This window comes from Oncorhynchus tshawytscha, linkage group LG01 (assembly GCF_018296145.1).
Source record: "Oncorhynchus tshawytscha isolate Ot180627B linkage group LG01, Otsh_v2.0, whole genome shotgun sequence".
Classification (NCBI taxonomy): Eukaryota; Metazoa; Chordata; class Actinopteri; order Salmoniformes; family Salmonidae; genus Oncorhynchus; species Oncorhynchus tshawytscha.
The window spans coordinates 7,764,447-7,786,507 of NC_056429.1; the positions used below are offsets into that span (position 1 = coordinate 7,764,447).

Sequence of the window (22,061 nt, forward strand, 5' to 3'; positions counted from 1 at the left end):
AGAATCACTACAGCAGTGAGTCATTTAGCAGACTCTCTTATCCAGAGTCACTTACAGTAGTGAGTCATTTAGCAGACTCTCTTATCCAGAGTCACTTACAGTAGTGAGTCATTTAGCAGACTCTCTTATCCAGAGTCACTAACAGTAGTGAGTCATTTAGCAGACTCTCTTATCCAGAGTCACTTCCGGTAGTGAGTCATTTAACAGACTCTCTTATCCAGAATCACTACAGCAGTGAGTCATTTAGCAGACTCTCTTATCCAGAGTCACTTACAGTAGTGAGTCATTTAGCAGACTCTCTTATCCAGAGTCACTTACAGTAGTGAGTCATTTAGCAGACTCTCTTATCCAGAGTCACTTACAGTAGTGAGTCATTTAGCAGACTATCTTATCCAGAATCACTACAGCAGTGAGTCATTTAGCAGACTCTCTTATCCAGAGTCACTTACAGTATTGAGTCATTTAGCAGACTCTCTTATCCAGAATCACTACAGCAGTGAGTCATTTAGCAGACTCTCTTATCCAGAGTCACTTACAGTATTGAGTCATTTAGCAGACTCTCTTATCCAGAATCACTACAGCAGTGAGTCATTTAGCAGACTCTCTTATCCAGAGTCACTTACAGTAGTGAGACATTTAGCAGACTCTCTTATCCAGAGTCACTTACAGTAGTGAGTCATTTAGCAGACTCTCTTATCCAGAGTCACTAACAGTAGTGAGTCATTTAGCAGACTCTCTTATCCAGAGTCACTAACAGTAGTGAGTCATTTAGCAGACTCTCTTATCCAGAGTCACTTACAGTAGTGAGTCATTTAGCAGACTCTCTTATCCAGAGTCACTTACAGTAGTGAGTCATTTAGCAGACTCTCTTATCCAGAGTCACTTACAGTAGTGAGTCATTTAGCAGACTCTCTTATCCAGAGAGAGTTACAGTAGTGAGTCATTTAGCAGACTCTCTTATCCAGAGCCACTTACAGTAGTGAGTCATTTAGCAGACTCTTATCCAGAACCACTTACAGTTAATGTATTCATTTTAAGATATCCAGGTGGGACAACCACATATCACAGTCATAGTCAGTAAATATTTCCTCAATAACCCTTAGCCTACAATTGAATTAACATAGTTTTTAAAAAAGCCCCATTAAATTCTGCCTGTTTAAGCTAGAGATATCTGCCGATATGGCACTTTCACATCTGCAGTGGGTGGTGGCAGAGCTAGAGAGGTGTTTGTCAGACCATGAGACGTCCTGAAAATCAGTCTTCTCACAAAAACGTCTGTATCGTTCGAACTGTGTCACGGGAACTCGTCTGTAATTGGTACAGCCTCTTCTGCCGACGTCTGTTTGTAGCATCTGAACAGTTATGGCTACACATTAATATGAGGAAAGGTGAGACTCTCACGAGCACGTACAAGCCAACATGGACTCTTCTCAAGGTCCCCATATCAATTTTTTAAAATGAATGGAGGTATATATGGAGATAGTTTAGTGCCAAAAATAAGGGCATAAATACATAATAAAAAATTGTTTCCTCATATTTCTTATATCTCTCAGTTTTAGGAGAGACACTTTAAAAAAAACTTCCTTTTGATTTTTTGGGGTCTATCTGTTGTTCCATGTAACAAATCTGTTATTCAATGTGTTTCGGCTAATAGCAGTAATGACAAACTCAATGTTTCATCAAATATTTTTTTTAATATATTTTTTTGATACCTTAAGGGGTCTTAAAATTCTAAATGAAATAGCTAAAGGATCCTTGGTATGACCATCTTAAAACAATTCAATATGTTAGCTAAGTAGAACCCTCCCCTTCCCCCGGGCTTAGACTCTAGAGGGATAAAGCAGCTATCAGTTTGGATTTGGCTGAGCAGGAGCTGACCTCCTATAGGGGTGGGAGAGCCAAGAGATGGCAGAATGGAGTACTCGGGTTGGGGTGTAGGGTTGGGGTGGAGGGTTGGGGTGTAGGGTTGGGGTGAAGGGTTGGGGTGAAGGGTTTGGGTGGAGGGATTGGGTGTAGGGTTGGGGTGAAGGGTTTGGGTGGAGGGATTGGGTGTAGGGTTGGGGTGTAGGGTTGGGGTGTAGGGTTGGGGTGTAGGGTTGGGGTGTAGGGTTTGAGCATAGCCTGAAGGTAGGGAGGGACAGTTCCTCTTGCTGCTCCGTAGGCAAGCACCAAGGTCTTGTAGTGGATGAGAGCTTCGACTGGAAGCCAGTGGAGTGAGGTGAGGAGCGGGTGACATGGGAGAACTTGAGTTGAACACCAGGCGGGGCAGGGGTTTGATGGCACAAGCAGGGAGCCCAGCCAACAGAGAGCTGCAGTAGTCCAGACGGGAGATGACAAGTGCCTAGATTAGGACTTACATCACTTCCTGTGTGAGGTAGGGTGGTACTCTACGGATATTATAGAACATGAACCTGCAGGAGCGAGTCACTGCTGTGATGTTTGCAGAGAACAACAGGGTGTTGTCCAGGGTCATGCCAAGGTTATTTGCACACTGGGAGGGGGACACCGTGGAGTTGTCAACCGTAATGGAGAGGTCTTTGAGCGAGCATGCCTTTTCAGGGAGCTCCGTGTTGTTGAGGTGGTGGGTCGACATCCAAGCTGAGATATATGCCAGGCACGCAGAGATTCGTGTCACCACCTGGGTATCAGGAATCAAATCATATTTATTTGTCATATTCTCCGAATACAACAGGTGTAGATCTTACCGTGAAATCCTTACTCACAAGCCCTTAACCAACAATGCAGTACAAGAAATAGAGTTAAGAAAATATTTAATAAATAAACTAAAGTTAAAAATGTAATAAAAAGTAACATAATAAAATAACAATACTGAGGCTACATACATACAGTGCCTTGCGAAAGTATTCGGCCCCCTTGAACTTTGCGACCTTTTGCCACATTTCAGGCTTCAAACATAAAGATATAAAACTGTATTTTTTTGTGAAGAATCAACAACAAGTGGGACACAATCATGAAGTGGAACGACATTTATTGGATATTTCAAACTGTTTTAACAAATCAAAAAAATTTAAATTGGGCGTGCAAAATTATTCAGCCCCTTTACTTTCAGTGCAGCAAACTCTCTCCAGAAGTTCAGTGAGGATCTCTGAATGATCCAATGTTGACCTAAATGACTAATGATGATAAATACAATCCACCTGTGTGTAATCAAGTCTCCGTATAAATGCACCTGCACTGTGATAGTCTCAGAGATCCGTTAAAAGCGCAGAGAGCATCATGAAGAACAAGGAACACACCAGGCAGGTCCGAGATACTGTTGTGAAGAAGTTTAAAGCCGGATTTGGATACAAAAAGATTTCCCAAGCTTTAAACATCCCAAGGAGCACTGTGCAAGCGATAATATTGAAATGGAAGGAGTATCAGACCACTGCAAATCTACCAAGACCTGGCCGTCCCTCTAAACTTTCAGCTCATACAAGGAGAAGACTGATCAGAGATGCAGCCAAGAGGCCCATGATCACTCTGGATGAACTGCAGAGATCTACAGCTGAGGTGGGAGACTCTGTCCATAGGACAACAATCAGTCGTATATTGCACAAATCTGGCCTTTATGGAAGAGTGGCAAGAAGAAAGACATTTCTTAAAGATATCCATAAAAAGTGTCGTTTAAAGTTTGCCACAAGCCACCTGGGAGACACACCAAACATGTGGAAGAAGGTGCTCTGGTCAGATGAAACCAAAATTGAACTTTTTGGCAACAATGCAAAACGTTATGTTTGGCGTAAAAGCAACACAGCGCATCACCCTGAACACACCATCCCCACTGTCAAACATGGTGGTGGCAGCATCATGGTTTGGGCCTGCTTTTCTTCAGCAGGGACAGGGAAGATGGTTAAAATTGATGGGAAGATGGATGGAGCCAAATACAGGACCATTCTGGAAGAAAACCTGATGGAGTCTGCAAAAGACCTGAGACTGGGACAGAGATTTGTCTTCCAACAAGACAATGATCCAAAACATAAAGCAAAATCTACAATGGAATGGTTCAAAAATAAACATATCCAGGTGTTAGAATGGGCAAGTCAAAGTCCAGACCTGAATCCAATCGAGAATCTGTGGAAAGAACTGAAAACTGCTGTTCACAAATGCTCTCCATCCAACCTCACTGAGCTCGAGCTGTTTTGCAAGGAGGAATGGGAAAAAATGTCAGTCTCTCGATGTGCAAAACTGATAGAGACATACCCCAAGCGACTTATAGCTGTAATTGCAGCAAAAGGTGGCGCTACAAAGTATTAACTTAAGGGGGCTGAATAATTTTGCACGCCCAATTTTTCAGTTTTTGATTTGTTAAAAAAGTTTGAAATATCCAATAAATGTCGTTCCACTTCATGATTGTGTCCCACTTGTTGTTGATTCTTCACAAAAAAATACAGTTTTATATCTTTATGTTTGAAGCCTGAAATGTGGCAAAAGGTCACAAAGTTCAAGGGGGCCGAATACTTTCACAAGGCACTGTACGTACTGAGTCAATGTGCGGGGGAAGGAATTGAGTGTCATCCACATAGCAATGATAGGAGAGACCATGTGAGGATATGACGGAGCTGAGTGACTTGGTACATAGAGAGAAGAGCAGAGGACCTAGAACCGAGCCCTGGGGGACACCAGTAGTGAGAGTACGTGGTGCAGACACAGATCCTCTCCACATCACCTGGTAGGAGCGGCCTGCCAGGTAGGATGCAATCCAAAAGTGTGCAGAGCCTGAGACACCCAGCCCTGAGAGGGTGGAGAGGAGGATCTGATAGAGCCTGAGACACCCAGCCCTGAGAGGGTGGGGAGGAGGATCTGATAGAGTCTGAGACCCCCAGCCCTGAGAGGGTGGAGAGGAGGATCTGATAGAGCCTGACACCCAGCCCTGAGTGGGTGGAGTGGAGGATCTGATAGAGCCTGAGACCCCAGCCCTGAGAGGGATCTGGAGTCTGAGACCCCCAGTGGAGAGGAGGATCTGATAGAGTCTGAGACCCCCAGCCCTGAGAGGGTGGAGAGGAGGATCTGATAGAGTCTGAGACCCCCAGCCCAGCCCTGAGACACCCAGCCCTGAGGGTGGAGAGGAGGATCTGAGGGTAGAGGTCTGAGACCCCCAGCCCTGAGAGGGTGGAGAGGAGGATCTGAAAGAGCCTGAGACACCCAGCTCTGAGAGGGTGGAGAGGAGGATCTGATAGAGCCTGAGACACCCAGCCCTGAGAGGGTGGAGAGGAGGATCTGATAGAGCCTGAAACACCCAGCCCTGAGAGGGTGGAGAGGAGGATCTGATAGAGCCTGAGACCCCCAGACCTGAGAATGTCCTGCTAGGTAGGATGCAGTCAGTGTGCAGCGCTTGAGATGTCCAGCTCTGAGAGGGTGGAGAGGAGGATCTGATGGTCCACGGTGTCAAAGGCAGCGGATGGATCTAGGTGGATGAGAACAGAGGAGACCGAGTCAGATTTGGCAGTGCAAAGAGCCTCTGTGACACAGAGAAGAGCTGTCTCGGGTTGAGGAACCCGTCTTGAAGCCTTACTGGTTAGGGTTAAGAAGATCATTCTGAGAGAGATAACAAGAGAGTTGGTCAGAGATGGAAATCATTTAAAAAAGGGATACTGGTCTGTAGTTTTTGACGTCAGATGGCTCAAGTGTTTTTTAAATGTATTAAATGTATTTATTTATTATATATATTTTTTTTTTTAGGTGGTAGATCAGCTTTAATATTGCAGATAGATTGTAGCTTCCATCAATGTAATTGTCTGCATCACTTCCAATCAGGGGTTGAGTGATGGCTTCTTGAGGAGTGGAGCAACTCTGACCATTTTGAAGTCAGAGGGGACGCAGCCAGTGGTCAGGGATGAGTTGATGAGGGAAGTGAGGAATGGGAAAAGGTCTCCAGAGATGACCTGGAGAGGGGAGGAGGGGTTGGGGTCGAGTAGGCAGGTTTTTTGGTGGCCGGACCTCACTAGTCACAGGATGTGCTTCTAGACCTGCATTGCTTGCTGTTTGGGGTTTTAGGCTGGGTTTCTGTACAGCACTTGGAGATATCAGCTGATGTACGAAGGGCTATATAAATACATTTGATTTGATTTGATTTGATGTCCTCTGGAGAGAGAGGGGAGAAAGAGGTCAAGGCGTAGGGTAGCTCGGGTGTGTGGGAAAGTGGACCTAATAGGCTGAGGGAACGAGGAGCGGATATCGTGAAAGTGTTTGAAAAAGTTGTCAACAGAGAGGGAGGAGGGAGGGCGAGGGGGTGAAGGATTAAGGAGGGAGGAGAAGGTAGAAAAGAGTTTCCTAGGGTTAGGGGCAGAAGCTTGGAATTTGGAGTAATAGAAAATGGCTTTAGCAGAGGATACAGAGGAAGGGAAGGTAGTGAAAGGATGATAGGTCCTCGAAAAGTTTAGTTTTCCTCCCTTTTCACTCAGCTCCCCACAGCCCTGTTCTGTAAACTCACAAGGAGTCACTCAGCCACGGAGCAGGAGGGGAGGGTCGAGACGACCGGGAGGAAAGGAGACAGTGCCAGTCATCGGATGCGGAAAGGGGGGAGAGTAGGGTCGAAGAGGCAGAATCAGGATACAGGAAGGAGAAGGATTTATCAGAAGGGAGAGATGATAGGATAGAAGAAGAGAGAGTAGTGGGAGAGAGAGAGTGAAGATTGTGACAGCACATAACCATCTGGGTAGGGTTGGAGGAGACGGGAAAGAAACAAAGTATTGATCAGAGACCTGGAGGGGGGTTGCAGTGGGATTAGTATTGATCAGAGACCTGGAAGGGAGTTGCAGTGAGATTAGTATTGATCAGAGACCTAGATGGGGGTTGCAGTGGGATTAGTATTGATCAGAGACCTGGAAGGGGGTTGCAGTGAGATTAGTATTGATCAGAGACCTGGAAGTGGGTTGCAGTGAGATTAGTATTGATCAGAGACCTGGAGGGGGGTTGCAGTGAGATTAGTATTGATCAGAGGCCTGGAGGGGTGTTTCAGTGAGATTACTATTGATCAGAGACCTAGAGTGGGGTTGCAGTGCGATTAGTAGGAGAACAGCCTCTAGTAAAGATTAGGTCAAGCGTATTGCTTAATGTCCTTTGGGTGGTGGACCATTCTTGAAACACACTGGAAACTGTTGAGCCTGAATCGCCCAGCAGCGTTGCAGTTCTTGACTCAAACCGTGTGCCTGGCACCTGCTACCATAACCCGTTGAAAGGCAGTTACATCTTTGTCTTGCCCTTTCACCCTCTGAATGGCTTACGTCTCAGTTGTCTCGAGGCTTATAAATCCTTCTTTAACTTGTCTCCGCCCCTTCATCTACACTGATTGAAGTGGATTTCCCCTTATTGACATCAATAAGGGATCATAGCTTTCACCTGGATTCACCTGGTCAGTCTATGTCGTGGAAAGAGCAGGTGTTCTTAATGTTTTGTATACCACAGGAGGTTGGTGGCACCTTAATTAGGGAGGATGGACTCGTGGTAATGGCTGGAGCGGAATCAGTGGAATGGTATCAAATACACAAAACACATTGTTTCCATGGTTTCCAGGTGTTTGATGCCATTCCGTTTGCTCCGTTCCAGCCATTATCATGAGCCGTCCTCCCCTCAGCAGCCTACACTGTTGTATACTCAGTGTAGTTGTCAAAGCTACAAAACAAGCCAAATGAGATCTGAAAATAACTAGGTAAGAGCAGTCAGCAGTTCAGACAACAGGTTAAGCTACTGGGAAGACAGACAGCACTTAAAGTAAATGGCCCCAGCAAGCAAAACAAACAGTACTAGACCACAACAGATAAAGACAAACATGACACTAACCCCTCCTGGACCTATCAGGTGTCCTCTAGTTATAGAATGAACCAAAATGCACGTGAATTAGAACCTGGAAGGATTTAAACTGGCTGAATATGTGGAAAGAAAAGTGTGAGAATTCAAGTTGGCGATCTCTTATATTAGATTAGTATTCAACCGTTTTTAATTTCAGAAGGGGAATGTTATATCTCACTGCCCTGAGGTGAAAGCATTGTGTTAAAAAGACCCTCATTTAGCTGTGGTTTAATGGATGACAAGCAGGGTTTAATATAGCCTTACCAGCAGGAACTCTCTCTAGTTCTGGTTCTAATATGACAGCAACACCCAAAGATGGCTGCAACAGTCGACTTTAGGTCATAAAATCTGCTCTCTGGGTGCTTTAGGTTTAGACTGTACAAGACAGACCCTAACTCTAACCCTAACCCTTTGCCTTTCCTCACATACCACTACTCTCTCTTCTTCTCTACAGGAAAGAGGAACTCTGTGCTCCAACACAAAGTCGCCCAGAACTCAGGAACTGTGAACCTCCAGGAGAATGAGATCATCCAGAGGATCGTACAGCATGACCGTGACATGGCTATCCAGAGCAACATCTCTCCCCAGTCCCTGAACCTCCCATCCTCCACCTCAGGGGTCATCTGGGCTCCCCTGGTCCAGGGCCCCCTCCAGGCCGCTGCAGCCACCACATCCCTGGCTTTGGCCTTCTCTCACTCCCAGCTCCAAGCCCAGCTCCCTCCCATCCTCTTCCACCATCCGCTCCCCGTCTCCAGGTCGTTCAAGGATCCAGGAGGCCACCGTTTGGAAAGGGGCGTGTTTGTGGGCGTGTCTGCAGCTGGAGGTATGGGCGTTCCCGGCTGTGGCTCCGGGGCTGCATCTCCGGCCGGTTCTGTGAAGTTCCGTTCTGGAGTGGACACTCCGATATTAGCCTCGTTTCGGGCGCAACATCTAGTCTCCACCTCCTCCTCCTCCATGTCTCCTCTTTCACCTATGACCTCCATGTACCAGCCCACCACCACCACCAACTTCCAGGCTCAGCCCAGCGGAGGCGCTCCCTTCCTCTTGGGCCAGGCCTCAATCCAGGGGTATCCGTCCTCCTCCTCCTACGCGGCCCAGCTCCACCACCACCACCACCACCCGTACAGCCCACCAAGTTCCCAACAGCAGGGGGCATCAGTAAGACCCACCATGGACTCGGGAAGGTTCTCAGCCCCCTCTGGTTCCACCCTAAGCCCTCTCATCTGTAGCTCTGTCAGCCCCATCCTGAGCCAGCTACAGCAACACGACTCCTCTTCCTCTCACGCTACCAGCTCTCAGCAGGTCCAGAGGGGGATGGGCTCTGGTGAACATCAGGAGAGAGCATACTCCCACTGTTCCTACGCCAGCACCAGCCCTAGCTACACCACCCAAAACCACAGCTCCAGTGGGTTTCTATCAATACCTATCCCACAACAGGCCAGCTTTGGAGGTGGTGGAGCCTCATCCTCCCTGGTGCATCACAGTCTGGCGGGTCTGCAGTCCAGCCTCCATCCCACCCTCCACTCTGGCCTCCACCCTGGCCTCCACGCCGGCCTCCTCCCTCAGGTTCTCCCGGTGGACTCTGCCCATTCATCCCACTCTGCCCTCGCCTCGCTGGCCCAGTACGGATCAGGGAATGGCTCCCCGTCCTGCACCCCACCGGTGGCACTCAGCCCCACCATCCAGAGCCCACTGACGGGAAGGACGGTGCTTCACCATCATCACCACAGCCAACTCAGCCATCTCCACAGCCAACCCTCCAGCGCCATGGGCTCTCACAGTTCCCTCACCCCACAGACGTCATGCCCCGTTAGGGTAGACGAAAGGGGGCAGAGGGCAGAGTCCTTAGTGGATCTCTTCACCCAGGATGTCAGGACTATCTCCACTGTTTCCACCTCTGGTTCAGTCAGCTACCTGCCCCAAGAAGGGTCTCTATCCAGACCGTCTCTCTCCATACCTTCAGGGGGGTCTGGTCCTTCTCACTTCTCCTCTCCTCCCATGACAGAGGGTAGCAGTAATAAACTCCCACGTCACACCTCTGAGTCACTACACTCCCTCGGGATCTGAACTTCCAACTCCTGTGAACCAAGGAGCACCGACCTCTTCACATCCCAACCCCAGTCATCCTGCTACCCCGGCCAAGACATCCGAGGCAGAGTACAGACTCCCCGAACTTCCCTCCAACCTGTGAGGTTGAAACACACCCTCCTGCGATGTCTAAACTATGGGGAAATTGTCTTCGGTATTGGCATTGTGTTTTTTAATTGCTAGTGTCGGTTTTTTTTTAATTCAAGGAGGGTGTGAATGAGTGCATATCCATATTGGAGGAAAAAAACTGAGGACAGAGATGTATTTTTAATGCAGAGTGAATGACCTAACGTAAAAAGACAGAGTTCCCAGCGGGCGAAACCAGTTCTGGTTGTAAACGAGTGGTAATGACGTCATTTCAGCCATCTTTGCCCGCTGGGTTAAGTATTTTTCTACAGTACAATGTTACTACTGTACAATGTTGAATGTGGAGGTACTGTACCAATGTGGATTGTTTGATAATGTTAAACTATAAGAAAGTATACTGATCAATTTCCAATAATGTACAATATGTATTGTAGCCTATATCCTCACATTGTAATTTTGTGTTAAGGTATTTGTTTAAAAGCTGTTGTTCAGACATACACTATATATACAAAAGTATGTGGACACCCCTTCAAATTTGTGAATTTGGCTATTTCAGCCACACCTGTTGCGGACAGGTGTATAAAATCAATGCAATCTTCATAGACAAACATTGACAGTAGAATGGCCCGTACTGAAGAGCTCAGTGACATTCAACATATCATCGTCATAGGATGCCATCTTTCCAACAAGTCAGTCAAATTTCTGCCCTGCTAGAGCTTCCCCAGTCAACTGTAAGTGCTGTTATTGTGAACTGGAAACGTCTAGGAGCAACAACGGCCCAGCCGCGAAGTGGTAGACCACACAAGCTCACAGAACGGCACCGCCGAGTGCTGAAGCACGTAGCGCGTAAAAATGATCTGTCCTCGGTTGCAACACTCCCTACCGAGTTCCAAACTGCCTCTGGAAACAAAGTCAGCATAAGAAGTGTTTGTCGGTAGCTTCATGAAATGGGTTTCCATGGCCGAGCAGCCGCACACAAGCCTAAGATCACCATGCGCAATGCCAAGAGTGGTCCGACAGACAAATCTGGGTTTGGCGTATGCCAGGAGAACGCTACCTGCCCGAATGCATAGTGCTAACTGTAAAGTTTGGTGGAGGAGGAATAATGGTCTGGGGCTGTTTTTCATTGTTGGGGCTAGTGCCCTTAGTTCCAGTGAAGGGAAATCTTAATGTTACAGCATACAGGGACATTCTAGATGATTCTGTGCTTCCAACTTTGTGGCAACAGTTTGGGGAAGGTCCTTTCCTGTTTCAGCATGACAATGCCCCCAAGCACAAAGTGAGGTCCATACAGAAATGGTTTGTCGAGATCGGTGTGAAAAAACTGGCCTGCACAGAGCCCTGACCTCAAGCCCATCGAACACCTTTGGAATGAATTGGAACACAGCCAGGGCTAATCGTCCAACATCAGTGCCCGACCTCACTAATGCTCTTGTGGCTGAATGGAAGTCCCCGCAGCAATGTTCCCACATCTAGTGGAAAACCTTCCCAGAAGAGTGCAGGCTGTTATAGCAGCAATGTTCCATCATCTAGTGGAATACCTTCCCAGAAGAGTGGGGGTTGTTATAGCAGCAATGTTCCCACATCTAGTGGAAAACCTTCCCAGAAGAGTGGAGGCTGTTATAGCAGCAATGTTCCAACATCTAGTGGAAAGCCTTCCCAGAAGAGTGGGGGCTGTTATAGCAGCAAAAAGGGATGGACCAACTACATATAAATGCCCATGATTTTGGAATGAGATGTTTGACGAGCTTCCAAACACACACACACACACACACACACACACTCCTCCTACAGTGGTTACCACGTTCCCGCTATCTGTGTGGCCGGGGCTTTATGACTGGGGAGCCAATCATCAGGGAGAAGACAGTTCAGTAGGCCAGTAGAAGTCCTGCTTTATAACTGGGGAACCAATCATCAGGGAGTAGACCTGCTTTATGACTGGGGAACCAATCATCTGGGAGGAGACAGTCCAGTAGGCCAGTAGAAGACCTGCTTTATGACTGGGGAACCAATCCTCAGGGAGGAGACCTGCTTTATGACTGGGGAACCAATCATCAGGGAGGAGAGAGTCCAGTAGGCCAGTAGAAGACCTGCTTTATGACTGGGGAACCAATCATCAGGGAGGAGAGTGTCCACATACTTTTGATCATGTAGTGTATTCATCTAACATTTTACCCAATAGAGATTATTTTTAAGTTCAGAATAACACCAACAATATTTTTCCTTTTTTTAATATTATTATATTTTCTCTCAGTGTATTGTGATAAGGCGGCAGGGTAGCCTAGTGGTTAGAGCGTTGGAGTTGTAGCCGAAAAGGTTGCAAGTTCAAATCCCTGACCTGACAAGGTAAAAATCTGTCCTTCTGCTCCAAGGCAGTTAAAAATAATAATTTGTTCTTTACTGACTTGCCTAGTTAGATAAAGGTTAAAAGGTGTGGTGAACGTGAGGCCTCCCAAAGAGACTTGATAACAAGCTAAAGAACTTTGACTGAACTGCACTTTTTATTTTGTAATTTCAGAGATTAACTGAAAGATGTCGATGGTATGTCTACCACTATCTTGTTTCAGCCATATTGGACGGATCCTTGTGTATGTTTTACATGAATATTTACGCTTACATACTATATACAAAATGTTTTTGCTAGCCTAGTTATCAAACATATTATTTTATCAAAAGACATGAATGTATATTTTTGACAAATGACTGGATTTTAAAGTAACAGTTTGGAATTGAATACAGTAAACCTTGTGAGAATACCTGGGGTGGCAGGGTAGCCTAGTGGTTAGAGCGTTGGACTAGTAACCGGAAGGTTGCAAGTTCAAACCCCTGAACTGACAAAGTACAAAGTACAAACAAAGTACAAACCCCTGAACAGGCAGTTAACCCACTGTTCCTAGGCTGTCATTGAAAATAAGTCCTTGTTCTTAACTGACTTGCCTGGTTAAATAAAGGTAAAACAAAAATATAGGGAGCCTTGTGAGAATACAGTAAACCTTGTGAGGATAGAGGGAGAAGAAAATGTCTTGGCTGTCATGTTTCCTGCAAGGCACCTCCTCTGCCTACACACTGGGCTCTAAATTGTCATTTTTCATTGGTAGCAACTAAAAGAAATTAATAGCATCACATTAAATTAAGGAGCACCAGAAACACACGCACCTCCCCAGTCAGCCAGTCCTTAGGGAGAACAGGCCATAGCAAACACACACCCGACCTTGGCCGACATGGCAGTGAAAAGCTTGTTGACAGAGATGTACTGCGCACAGTTTTCAAGCCATTCTCTTTTTTTTTAAACGACTCCCTGAACATCAGTCACAGAATGATCACCTTGTTTCCCCTATGGGCACAGAGAATATACAGACATCAAACTGAGGTCTGTGTGATTGGTGTAGTGACTGTACCGTACACAACCTGTGTGTGGGTATACAGAAAGAGGCACAGTGAATTGCAGCTTTTCGTCCATAACAACATGGATAGACGGGTAAATGAGGTGTTCGCCAGACCTAAACACAAGATAAACCGGAGATAGTAGTTTGTTCATCAGGCACTAAACAGAAGAGAACGGACTGAAACTTGGAGGGACAACCTGGACTTGTCCCCCCCCCCAAAAAAAGCACATTTTTGTTTTCTGTTTTTAACAGTTTTCCATTGGGTGCCGTAATGTATGAGACCCAGGTTCAGCGACATGAGGTCATTGAATAAAATGTCTGAGAAACAACGATGCGCTGGTACTGACCTGCCGATGGGCTAGAGGCTGTTACTTTGAGAACACTGAGATGATATGATAAATCTCCTGGGGGTCATTTTGCCGTCTTATTGGCTTGTATTTTCGTACAAGGTTTACTATATTCCTTATGATGAAAAGATTGTTCTGGTCTTCTTGACAACGTTCTGTAAATCATATTGTCCACCGACATAGGAATGAGACATCTATTGAATTGATCAAGAGTTTATCAACAATTGACTCTTATTTTGAAAAGGGGACTCTTGTTCTGAAAAGTTTGACAAACCTAGGCCCTTCGATTTCCCCCAATCTCTGCATATCTATACATCCTGCTTGTTGTGTATATCATTTCATGTATTTATGTTTGACTTGTATTTATCTGCACCGCTCACCTTTTTAACTGACCTCTGACCTTTTTATCTGACCTCTGACCTGGGAATGACCTTGTGATTTAGATTGAACTAATCATAAGGTCATGCCCGTGAGAATCCAATCCAAAGGCCTCAGTTGCCTAGTTACTGGGTCCTGGGGGGGGCAGGTGTATGCACGCGCACGCACACACACACACACACACACACACACACACACACACACAGTGGTGGATCAATCTTCCAGGGGATATAGATAGCAACAGTCACTTACCCAGTCACTGATACTGGTGGTGGAACAATCTTCCATTACTATTCCTCCCTCCCTCCCTCTCCTCTCCACTACAACGAATGAATATGAATATGAATATCAGACCAGAACTCAGCCTTGAGTGCACTCTCTCTGGTTATTGAGGCTACAATCTGGGATTCATTATATTGTGTTCTAAGATCCATTGGATGTATGATGAATTTAGAAAGCCTATTGAACAGATTCCCATCTTGATCCCAGATTGTACCTTTAAGATGGACGCTTTACTGTGTTGCAGTGTGATTTAAATCATTAATTATTATTTCATTTGTTGCTTTTGGCTTCCCGTACCTCATAATTCCATGATGACCAATGTTGAACCAAAACATTCATATGTATCAATTTTTTATTTATTTATTTATTTTTTTGCGGGGGGGGTGTTATTGAATTGGATGCAATAATAAAATCACACTTCTGGTGAACGACTAGCGGCTGTCTTTGCTGTCGTGATTGTTTTCTCGGGTATGAATGTGAGTCGTGGTTATGACGTGAGATTTTAACATCTGTTGAAATGCCACTGGAAAGTCACAGAGCTTTAATCTGGATTATAATGATGTTTATAACTGTTATCTAGTGTTGCAAACGGACAGGATTATATTCTTTCATTTTTATTTCAGGCCGTTCTTTCTGTCATGTAATATAAAAGAGCATGATCTGACATATACATCACTGAATTTTTTATTTTTATGGTTTCGTACTTTAGCGATTCGTTTCTGTCCAACATAAAGTAATGTTTGATGACCTTTGGTAATTGTGTGATTGCTAGTACCATTTTCTCTAATCCTGTGCCTGTAAGGCAGCTGTTATACCAGTTCAGAATGTACCGTACCGTATGGTTATCAAGGTCGTGTGTCCCGAACACGCTAGCATACACACTCTATTATATTTTCCTCTGTGGCTTTGATGGACAAACAAAATACATTATCGTCATCCAGATGGGTTGACAGCTGCTCTGGGACTTCTACAAACAGCCACTAGATGGTGTGATCATGTTGCTTATGCTCGATTGATCCCTTTCGTACACGATGCCCACTACAAGTGGACAGATATTCAACGCGTTTTTTTGTTTTTTTTAACCATTGAAAAACAAAATGTATGATCTCCCAACTACACAGACAGATTCCTGATATTCCTGTCTGTGTTGTCATATCCCATCATATGAGCTACCCAAATCTGCATTCCTGAAACAAGCACTCTATCCGTAATCTGCGTTAATGAAATAGCATTGCTGTCGATAAACATAATACATAATTTCAGAAAAAGAGCCCACACTATGGAAGACAGATACTGAAGAAAATGTTCATTTTCCTTCAAACCATTGTTTGTCACTGCTCTTCAAACATTCCTGTAATCCTCAGTCATACTTGACCTATTTAGACTTACAACTAACAGATGCAAGATGCGAGATAGAATGATTCACGTGACGATTGTAGTTTACATATTACATACAATGGTCTAACAATTCTATAGTCTTCAGTGCACAGTATACTGGATTGGAAAAGTTATAGTATTAGGTTGGCTAGTTGATCAAGTCCATTCCCTGATGATTGGTTCGCCAGTCATAAAGCAAATCTCCTCGCTGATGATTGGTTCCCCAGTCATAAAGCAGGTCTCCTCCCTGATGATTGGTTCCCCAGTCATGAAGCAGGTCTCCTCCCTGATGATTGGTTCCCCAATCATAAAGCAGATCTCCTCCCTGATGATTGGTTCCCCAGTCATGAAGCAGGTCTCCTCCCTGATGATTGGTTCCCCAATCATAAAGCAGATCTCCTCCCTGATGATTGGTTCCCCAGTCATGAAGCAGGTCTCCTCCCTGATGATTGGTTCCCCAGTCATAAAGCAGGTCTCCTCCCTGATGATTGGTTCCCCAGACATAAAGCAGGTCTCCTCCCTGATGATTGGTTCCCCAGTCATAAAGCAGGTCTTCTACTGGCCTACTGGACTCTCTCCTCCTTGATGATTGGTTCCCCAGTCATAAAGCAGGTCTCCTCCCTGAGGATTGGTTCCCCAGTCATAAAGCAGGTCTTCTACTGGCCTACTGGACTGTCTCCTCCCAGATGATTGGTTCCCCAGTCAGAAATAAGTCTCTCACTGTTGCCGCCTGCTACCGACCCCCCTCAGCCCCCAGCTGTGCCCTGGACACCATTTGTGAATTGATCGCCCCCCATCTAGCCTCAGAGTTTGTTCTGTTAGGTGACCTAAACTGGGATATGCTTAACACCCCGCCAGTCCTACAATCTAAGCTAGATGCCCTCAATCTCACACAAATCATCAAGGAACCCACCAGGTACAACCCTAACTCTGTAAACAAGGGCACCCTCATAGACGTCATCCTGACCAACTGGCCCTCCAAATACACCTCCGCTGTCTTCAACCAGGATCTCAGCGATCACTGCCTCATTGCCTGTATCCGCTACGGAGCCGCAGTCAAACGACCACCCCTCATCACTGTCAAACGCTCCCTAAAACACTTCTGTGAGCAGGCCTTTCTAATCGACCTGGCCCGGGTATCCTGGAAGGACATTGACCTCATCCCGTCAGTTGAGGATGCCTGGTCATTCTTTAAAAGTAACTTCCTCACCATTTTAGATAAGCATGCTCCGTTCAAAAATGCAGAACTAAGAACAGATACAGTCCTTGGTTCACCCCAGACCTGACTGCCCTCGACCAGCACAAAAACATCCTGTGGCGGACTGCAATAGCATCGAATAGTCCCCGGGATATGCAACTGTTCAGGGAAGTCCGGAACCAATACACGCAGTCAGTCAGGAAAGCTAAGGCCAGCTTCTTCAGGCAGAAGTTTGCATCCTGTAGCTCCAACTCCAAAAAGTTCTGGGACACTGTGAAGTCCATGGAGAACAAGAGCACCTCCTCCCAGCTGCCCACTGCACTGAGGCTAGGTAACACGGTCACCACCGATAAATCCATGATTATCGAAAACTTCAATAAGCATTTCTCAACGGCTGGCCATGCCTTCTGCCTGGCTACTCCAACCTCGGCCAACAGCTCTGCCCCCGGCAGCTCCTCGCCCAAGCCTCTCCAGGTTCTCCTTTACCCAAATCCAGATAGCAGATGTTCTGAAAGAGCTGCAAAACCTGGACCCGTACAAATCAGCTGGGCTTGACAATCTGGACCCCCTATTTCTGAAACTTTCCGCCGCCATTGTCGCAACCCCTATTACCAGCCTGTTCAACCTCTCTTTCATATCGTCTGAGATCCCCAAGGATTGGAAAGCTGCCGCAGTCATCCCCCTCATCAAAGGGGAGACACCCTGGACCCAAACTGTTACAGACCTATATCCATCCTGCCCTGCCTATCTAAGGTCTTCGAAAGCCAAGTCAACAAACAGGTCACTGACCATCTCGAATCCCACCGTACCTTCTCCGCTGTGCAATCTGGTTTCCGAGCCGGTCACGGGTGCACCTCAGCAACACTCAAGGTACTAAACGATATCATAACCGCCATCGATAAAAGACAGTACTGTGCAGCCGTCTTCATTGACCTTGCCAAGGCTTTCGACTCTGTCAATCACCATATTCTTATCGGCAGACTCAGTAGCCTCGGTTTTCGGATGACTGCCTTGCCTGGTTCACCAATTACTTTGCAGACAGAGTTCAGTGTGTCAAATCGGAGGGCATGCTGTCCGGTCCTCTGGCAGTCTCTATGGGGGTGCCACAGGGTTCAATTCTCGGGCCGACTCTTTTCTCTGTATATATCAATGATGTTGCTCTTGCTGCGGGCGATTCCCTGATCCACCTCTACGCAGACGACACCATTCTATATACTTTCGGCCCGTCATTGGACACTGTGCTATCTAACCTCCAAACAAGCTTCAATGCCATACAACACTCCTTCCGTGGCCTCCAACTGCTCTTAAACGCTAGTAAAACCAAATGCATGCTTTTCAACCGATCGCTGCCTGCACCCGCATGCCCGACTAGCATCACCACCCTGGATGGTTCCGACCTTGAATATGTGGACATCTATAAGTACCTAGGTGTCTGGCTAGACTGCAAACTCTCCTTCCAGACTCATATCAAACATCTCCAATCGAAAATCAAATCAAGAGTCGGCTTTCTATTCCGCAACAAAGCCTCCTTCACTCACGCCGCCAAGCTTACCCTAGTAAAACTGACTATCCTTCCGATCCTCGACTTCGGCGATGTCATCTACAAAATGGCTTCCAACACTCTACTCAGCAAACTGGATGCAGTCTATCACAGTGCCATCCGTTTTGTCACTAAAGCACCTTATACCACCCACCACTGCGACCTGTATGCTCTAGTCGGCTGGCCCTCATTACATATTCGTCGCCAGACCCACTGGCTCCAGGTCATCTACAAGTCCATGCTAGGTAAAGCTCCGCCTTATCTCAGTTCACTGGTCACGATGGCAACACCCATCCGTAGCACGCGCTCCAGCAGGTGTATCTCACTGATCATCCCTAAAGCCAACACCTCATTTGGCCGCCTTTCGTTCCAGTACTCTGCTGCCTGTGACTGGAACGAATTGCAAAAATCACTGAAGTTGGAGACTTTTATCTCCCTCACCAACTTCAAACATCAGCTATCTGAGCAGCTAACCGATCGCTGCTGCTGTACATAGTCTATTGGTAAATAGCCCACCCATTTTCACCTACCTCATCCCCATACTGTTTTTATTTATTTACTTGCTCTTTTGCACACCAATATCTCTACCTGTACATGACCATCTGATCATTTATCACTCCAGTGTTAATCTGCAAAATTGTAATTATTCGCCTACCTCCTCATGCATTTTGCACACATTGTATATAGACTCCCCCCTTTGTTTTCTACTGTGTTATTGACTTGTTAATTGTTTACTCCATGTGTAACTCTGTGTTGTCTGCTCACACTGCTATGCTTTATCTTGGCCAGGTCGCAGTTGCAAATGAGAACTTGTTCTCAACTGGCCTACCTGGTTAAATAAAGGTGAAATAAAATTTTAAAAAAAAAATAAAAATAAAGCAGGTCTACTCCCTGATGATTGGTTCCCCAGTTATAAAGCAGGACTTCTACTGGCCTACTGAACTGTCTCCTCCCAGATGATTGGTTCCCCAGTCATAAAGCAGGTCTACTCCCTGATTATTGGTTCCCCAGTTATAAAGCAGGACTTCTACTGGCCTACTGAACTGTCTTCTCCCTGATGATTGGCTCCCCAGTCATAAAGCCCCGGCCACACAGATAGCGGGAACGTGGTAACCACTGTAGGAGGAGTGTGTGTGTGTGTGTGTGTTTATAGGTGTGTATAGGTGTGTGTATAGGTGTGTGTATAGGTGTGTGTCTGTGTGTGTCTGTGTGTGTCTGTGTGTGTGTGTGTATGTGTGTGTGTGTGTGTGTGTGTGTGTGTGTGTGTGTGTGTGTGTGTGTGTGTGTGTGTGTGTGTGTGTGTGTGTGTGTGTGTGTGTGTGTGTGTGTGTGGAGGTGTGCGTGTATAGGTGTGTGTGTGGAGGTGTGTGTGTGTGTGTGTGTGTGTGTGTGTGTGTGTGTGTGTGTGTGTGCGTGCGTGCGTGCGTGCGTGCGTGCGTGTGTGTGTGTGTGTGTGTGTGTGTGTGTGTGTGTGTGTGTGTAGGTGTGTGTGTGTGTGTGGAGGTGTGTGTGTGTGTGCCTGTGTGGGCGTGTGTGTGTGTGTGTGTGTGTGTGTGTGTGTGTGTGTGTGTGTGTGTGTGTGGAGGTGTGTGTGTGGAGGTGTGTGTGTGTGTGTGGTGTGTGTGTGTGTGTGTGTGTGTGTGTGTGTGTGTGTGTGTGTGTGTGTGTGTGTGTGTGTGTGTGTGTGTGTGTGTGTGTGTGTGTGTGTGTGTGTGTGTGTGTGTGTCTGTGTGTGTGTGCGTGCGTGCGTGCGTGTGTGTGTGTGGAGGTGTTGAGGTGTGCATTGTGGTGATGTATCCGGCTTGAAGAGTACAGAGATTGGATGAGCTGCGAGCACTGGGTTAAAAAGGTGATTAAAACTACCATACTATGAATAACCTACACAAGTTATTCACCATTCTGATAAAAAGGAACGTTTTGCCAAAGGTTCATCAAAGACTCTTCAACCAGAAGGGGGCTCTTGGTAGATGTCAGAAGAGGAGTGGGGAGAATGATGCATTATATCCTGCCAGCCTTCAGCCATGCATTAGAGACATACTCTACTAACCCAAAGTCGCAGCAAGGCCGTAGCAAATCAAAACTAGCAGAAACATCATTGAAAATCACTAGATAAAAAGATAATGGAGGTGCAGGTTTTGATAGCCAGATAATGTTATGAAAGAAGAGTGGAAAGTAGCAGGTGGGTAGAATGTCTTTAGGATAACCTTTACCAACTGTAACCTTTACTAGCTGTAACATTTACCAACTGTAACCTTTACTAGCTGTAACCTTTACTAGCTGTAACCTTTACCAACTGTAACCTTTACCAACTGTAACCTTTACTAGCTGTAACCTTTACTAGCTGTAACCTTTACCAACTGTAACCTTTACCAACTGTAACCTTTACTAGCTGTAACCTTTACCAACTGTAACCTTTACCAACTGTAACCTTTACTAGCTGTAACCTTTACCAACTGTAACCTTTACTAGCTGTAACCTTTACCAACTGTAACCTTTACTAGCTGTAACCTTTACCAACTGTAACCTTTACCAACTGTAACTAGCTGTAACCTTTACCAACTGTAACCTTTACTAGCTGTAACCTTTACCAGATGTAACTTTTACAATATGTAATCTTTACCAGCTGTAACCTTTACTAGCTGTAACCTTTACCAACTGTAACCTTTACTGTAACCTTTACCAACTGTAACCTTTACTAGCTGTAACCTTTACTAGCTGTAACCTTTACCAACTGTAACCTTTACCAACTGTAACCTTTACTAGCTGTAACCTTTACCAACTGTAACCTTTACTAGCTGTAACCTTTACTAGCTGTAACCTTTACCAACTGTAACCTTTACCAACTGTAACCTTTACTAGCTGTAACCTTTACTAGCTGTAACCTTTACCAACTGTAACCTTTACCAACTGTAACCTTTACTAGCTGTAACCTTTACCAGATGTAACTTTTACAATATGTAATCTTTACCAGCTGTAACCTTTACAAGATGTAACCTTTACCAGCTGTAACCTTTACAAGATGTAACCTTTACCAGCTGTAACCTTTACCAGCTGTAACCTTTACCAACTGTAACTTTTACCGACTGTAACCTTTACCAACTGTAACCTATACAAGATGTAACCTTTACCAGCTGTAACCTTTACCAGCTGTAACCTTTACCAACTGTAACCTTTACCAGCTGTAACCTTTACAAGATGTAACCTTTACCAGCTGTAACCTTTACAAGATGTAACCTTTACCAGCTGTAACCTTTACAAGATGTAACCTTTACCAGCTGTAACCTTTACCAGATGTAACCTTTACCAACTGTAACCTTTACTAGCTGTAACCTTTACCAACTGTAACCTTTACCAGCTGTAACCTTTACAAGATGTAACCTTTACCAGCTGTAACCTTTACCAGCTGTAACCTTTACCAACTGTAACTTTTACCAACTGTAACCTTTACCAACTGTAACCTTTACCAGATGTAACCTTTACCAACTGTAACCTTTACAAGATGTAACCTTTACCAGCTGTAACCTTTACCAGCTGTAACCTTTACCAGCTGTAATCTTTACAATATGTAACCTTTACCAACTGTAACC

The 22,061-nt window shown here is 45.7% G+C and overlaps 1 protein-coding gene across 1 annotated transcript in view; it reads left to right on the forward strand.

The window, feature by feature from the left end:
• The window catches only part of LOC112249416 (potassium/sodium hyperpolarization-activated cyclic nucleotide-gated channel 4-like), a 31,384-nt gene extending 20,851 nt beyond the window's left edge, over positions 1 to 10,533 (forward strand). Inside the window, exon 6 of the mRNA XM_042327678.1 lies at positions 8,246 to 10,533. Coding sequence (XP_042183612.1) covers positions 8,246 to 9,858 — 1,613 coding nt within the window. The 3' untranslated portion in view covers positions 9,859 to 10,533. The remainder of the gene's footprint in view (positions 1 to 8,245) is intronic.
• Positions 10,534 to 22,061: the final 11,528 nt, after the last annotated feature.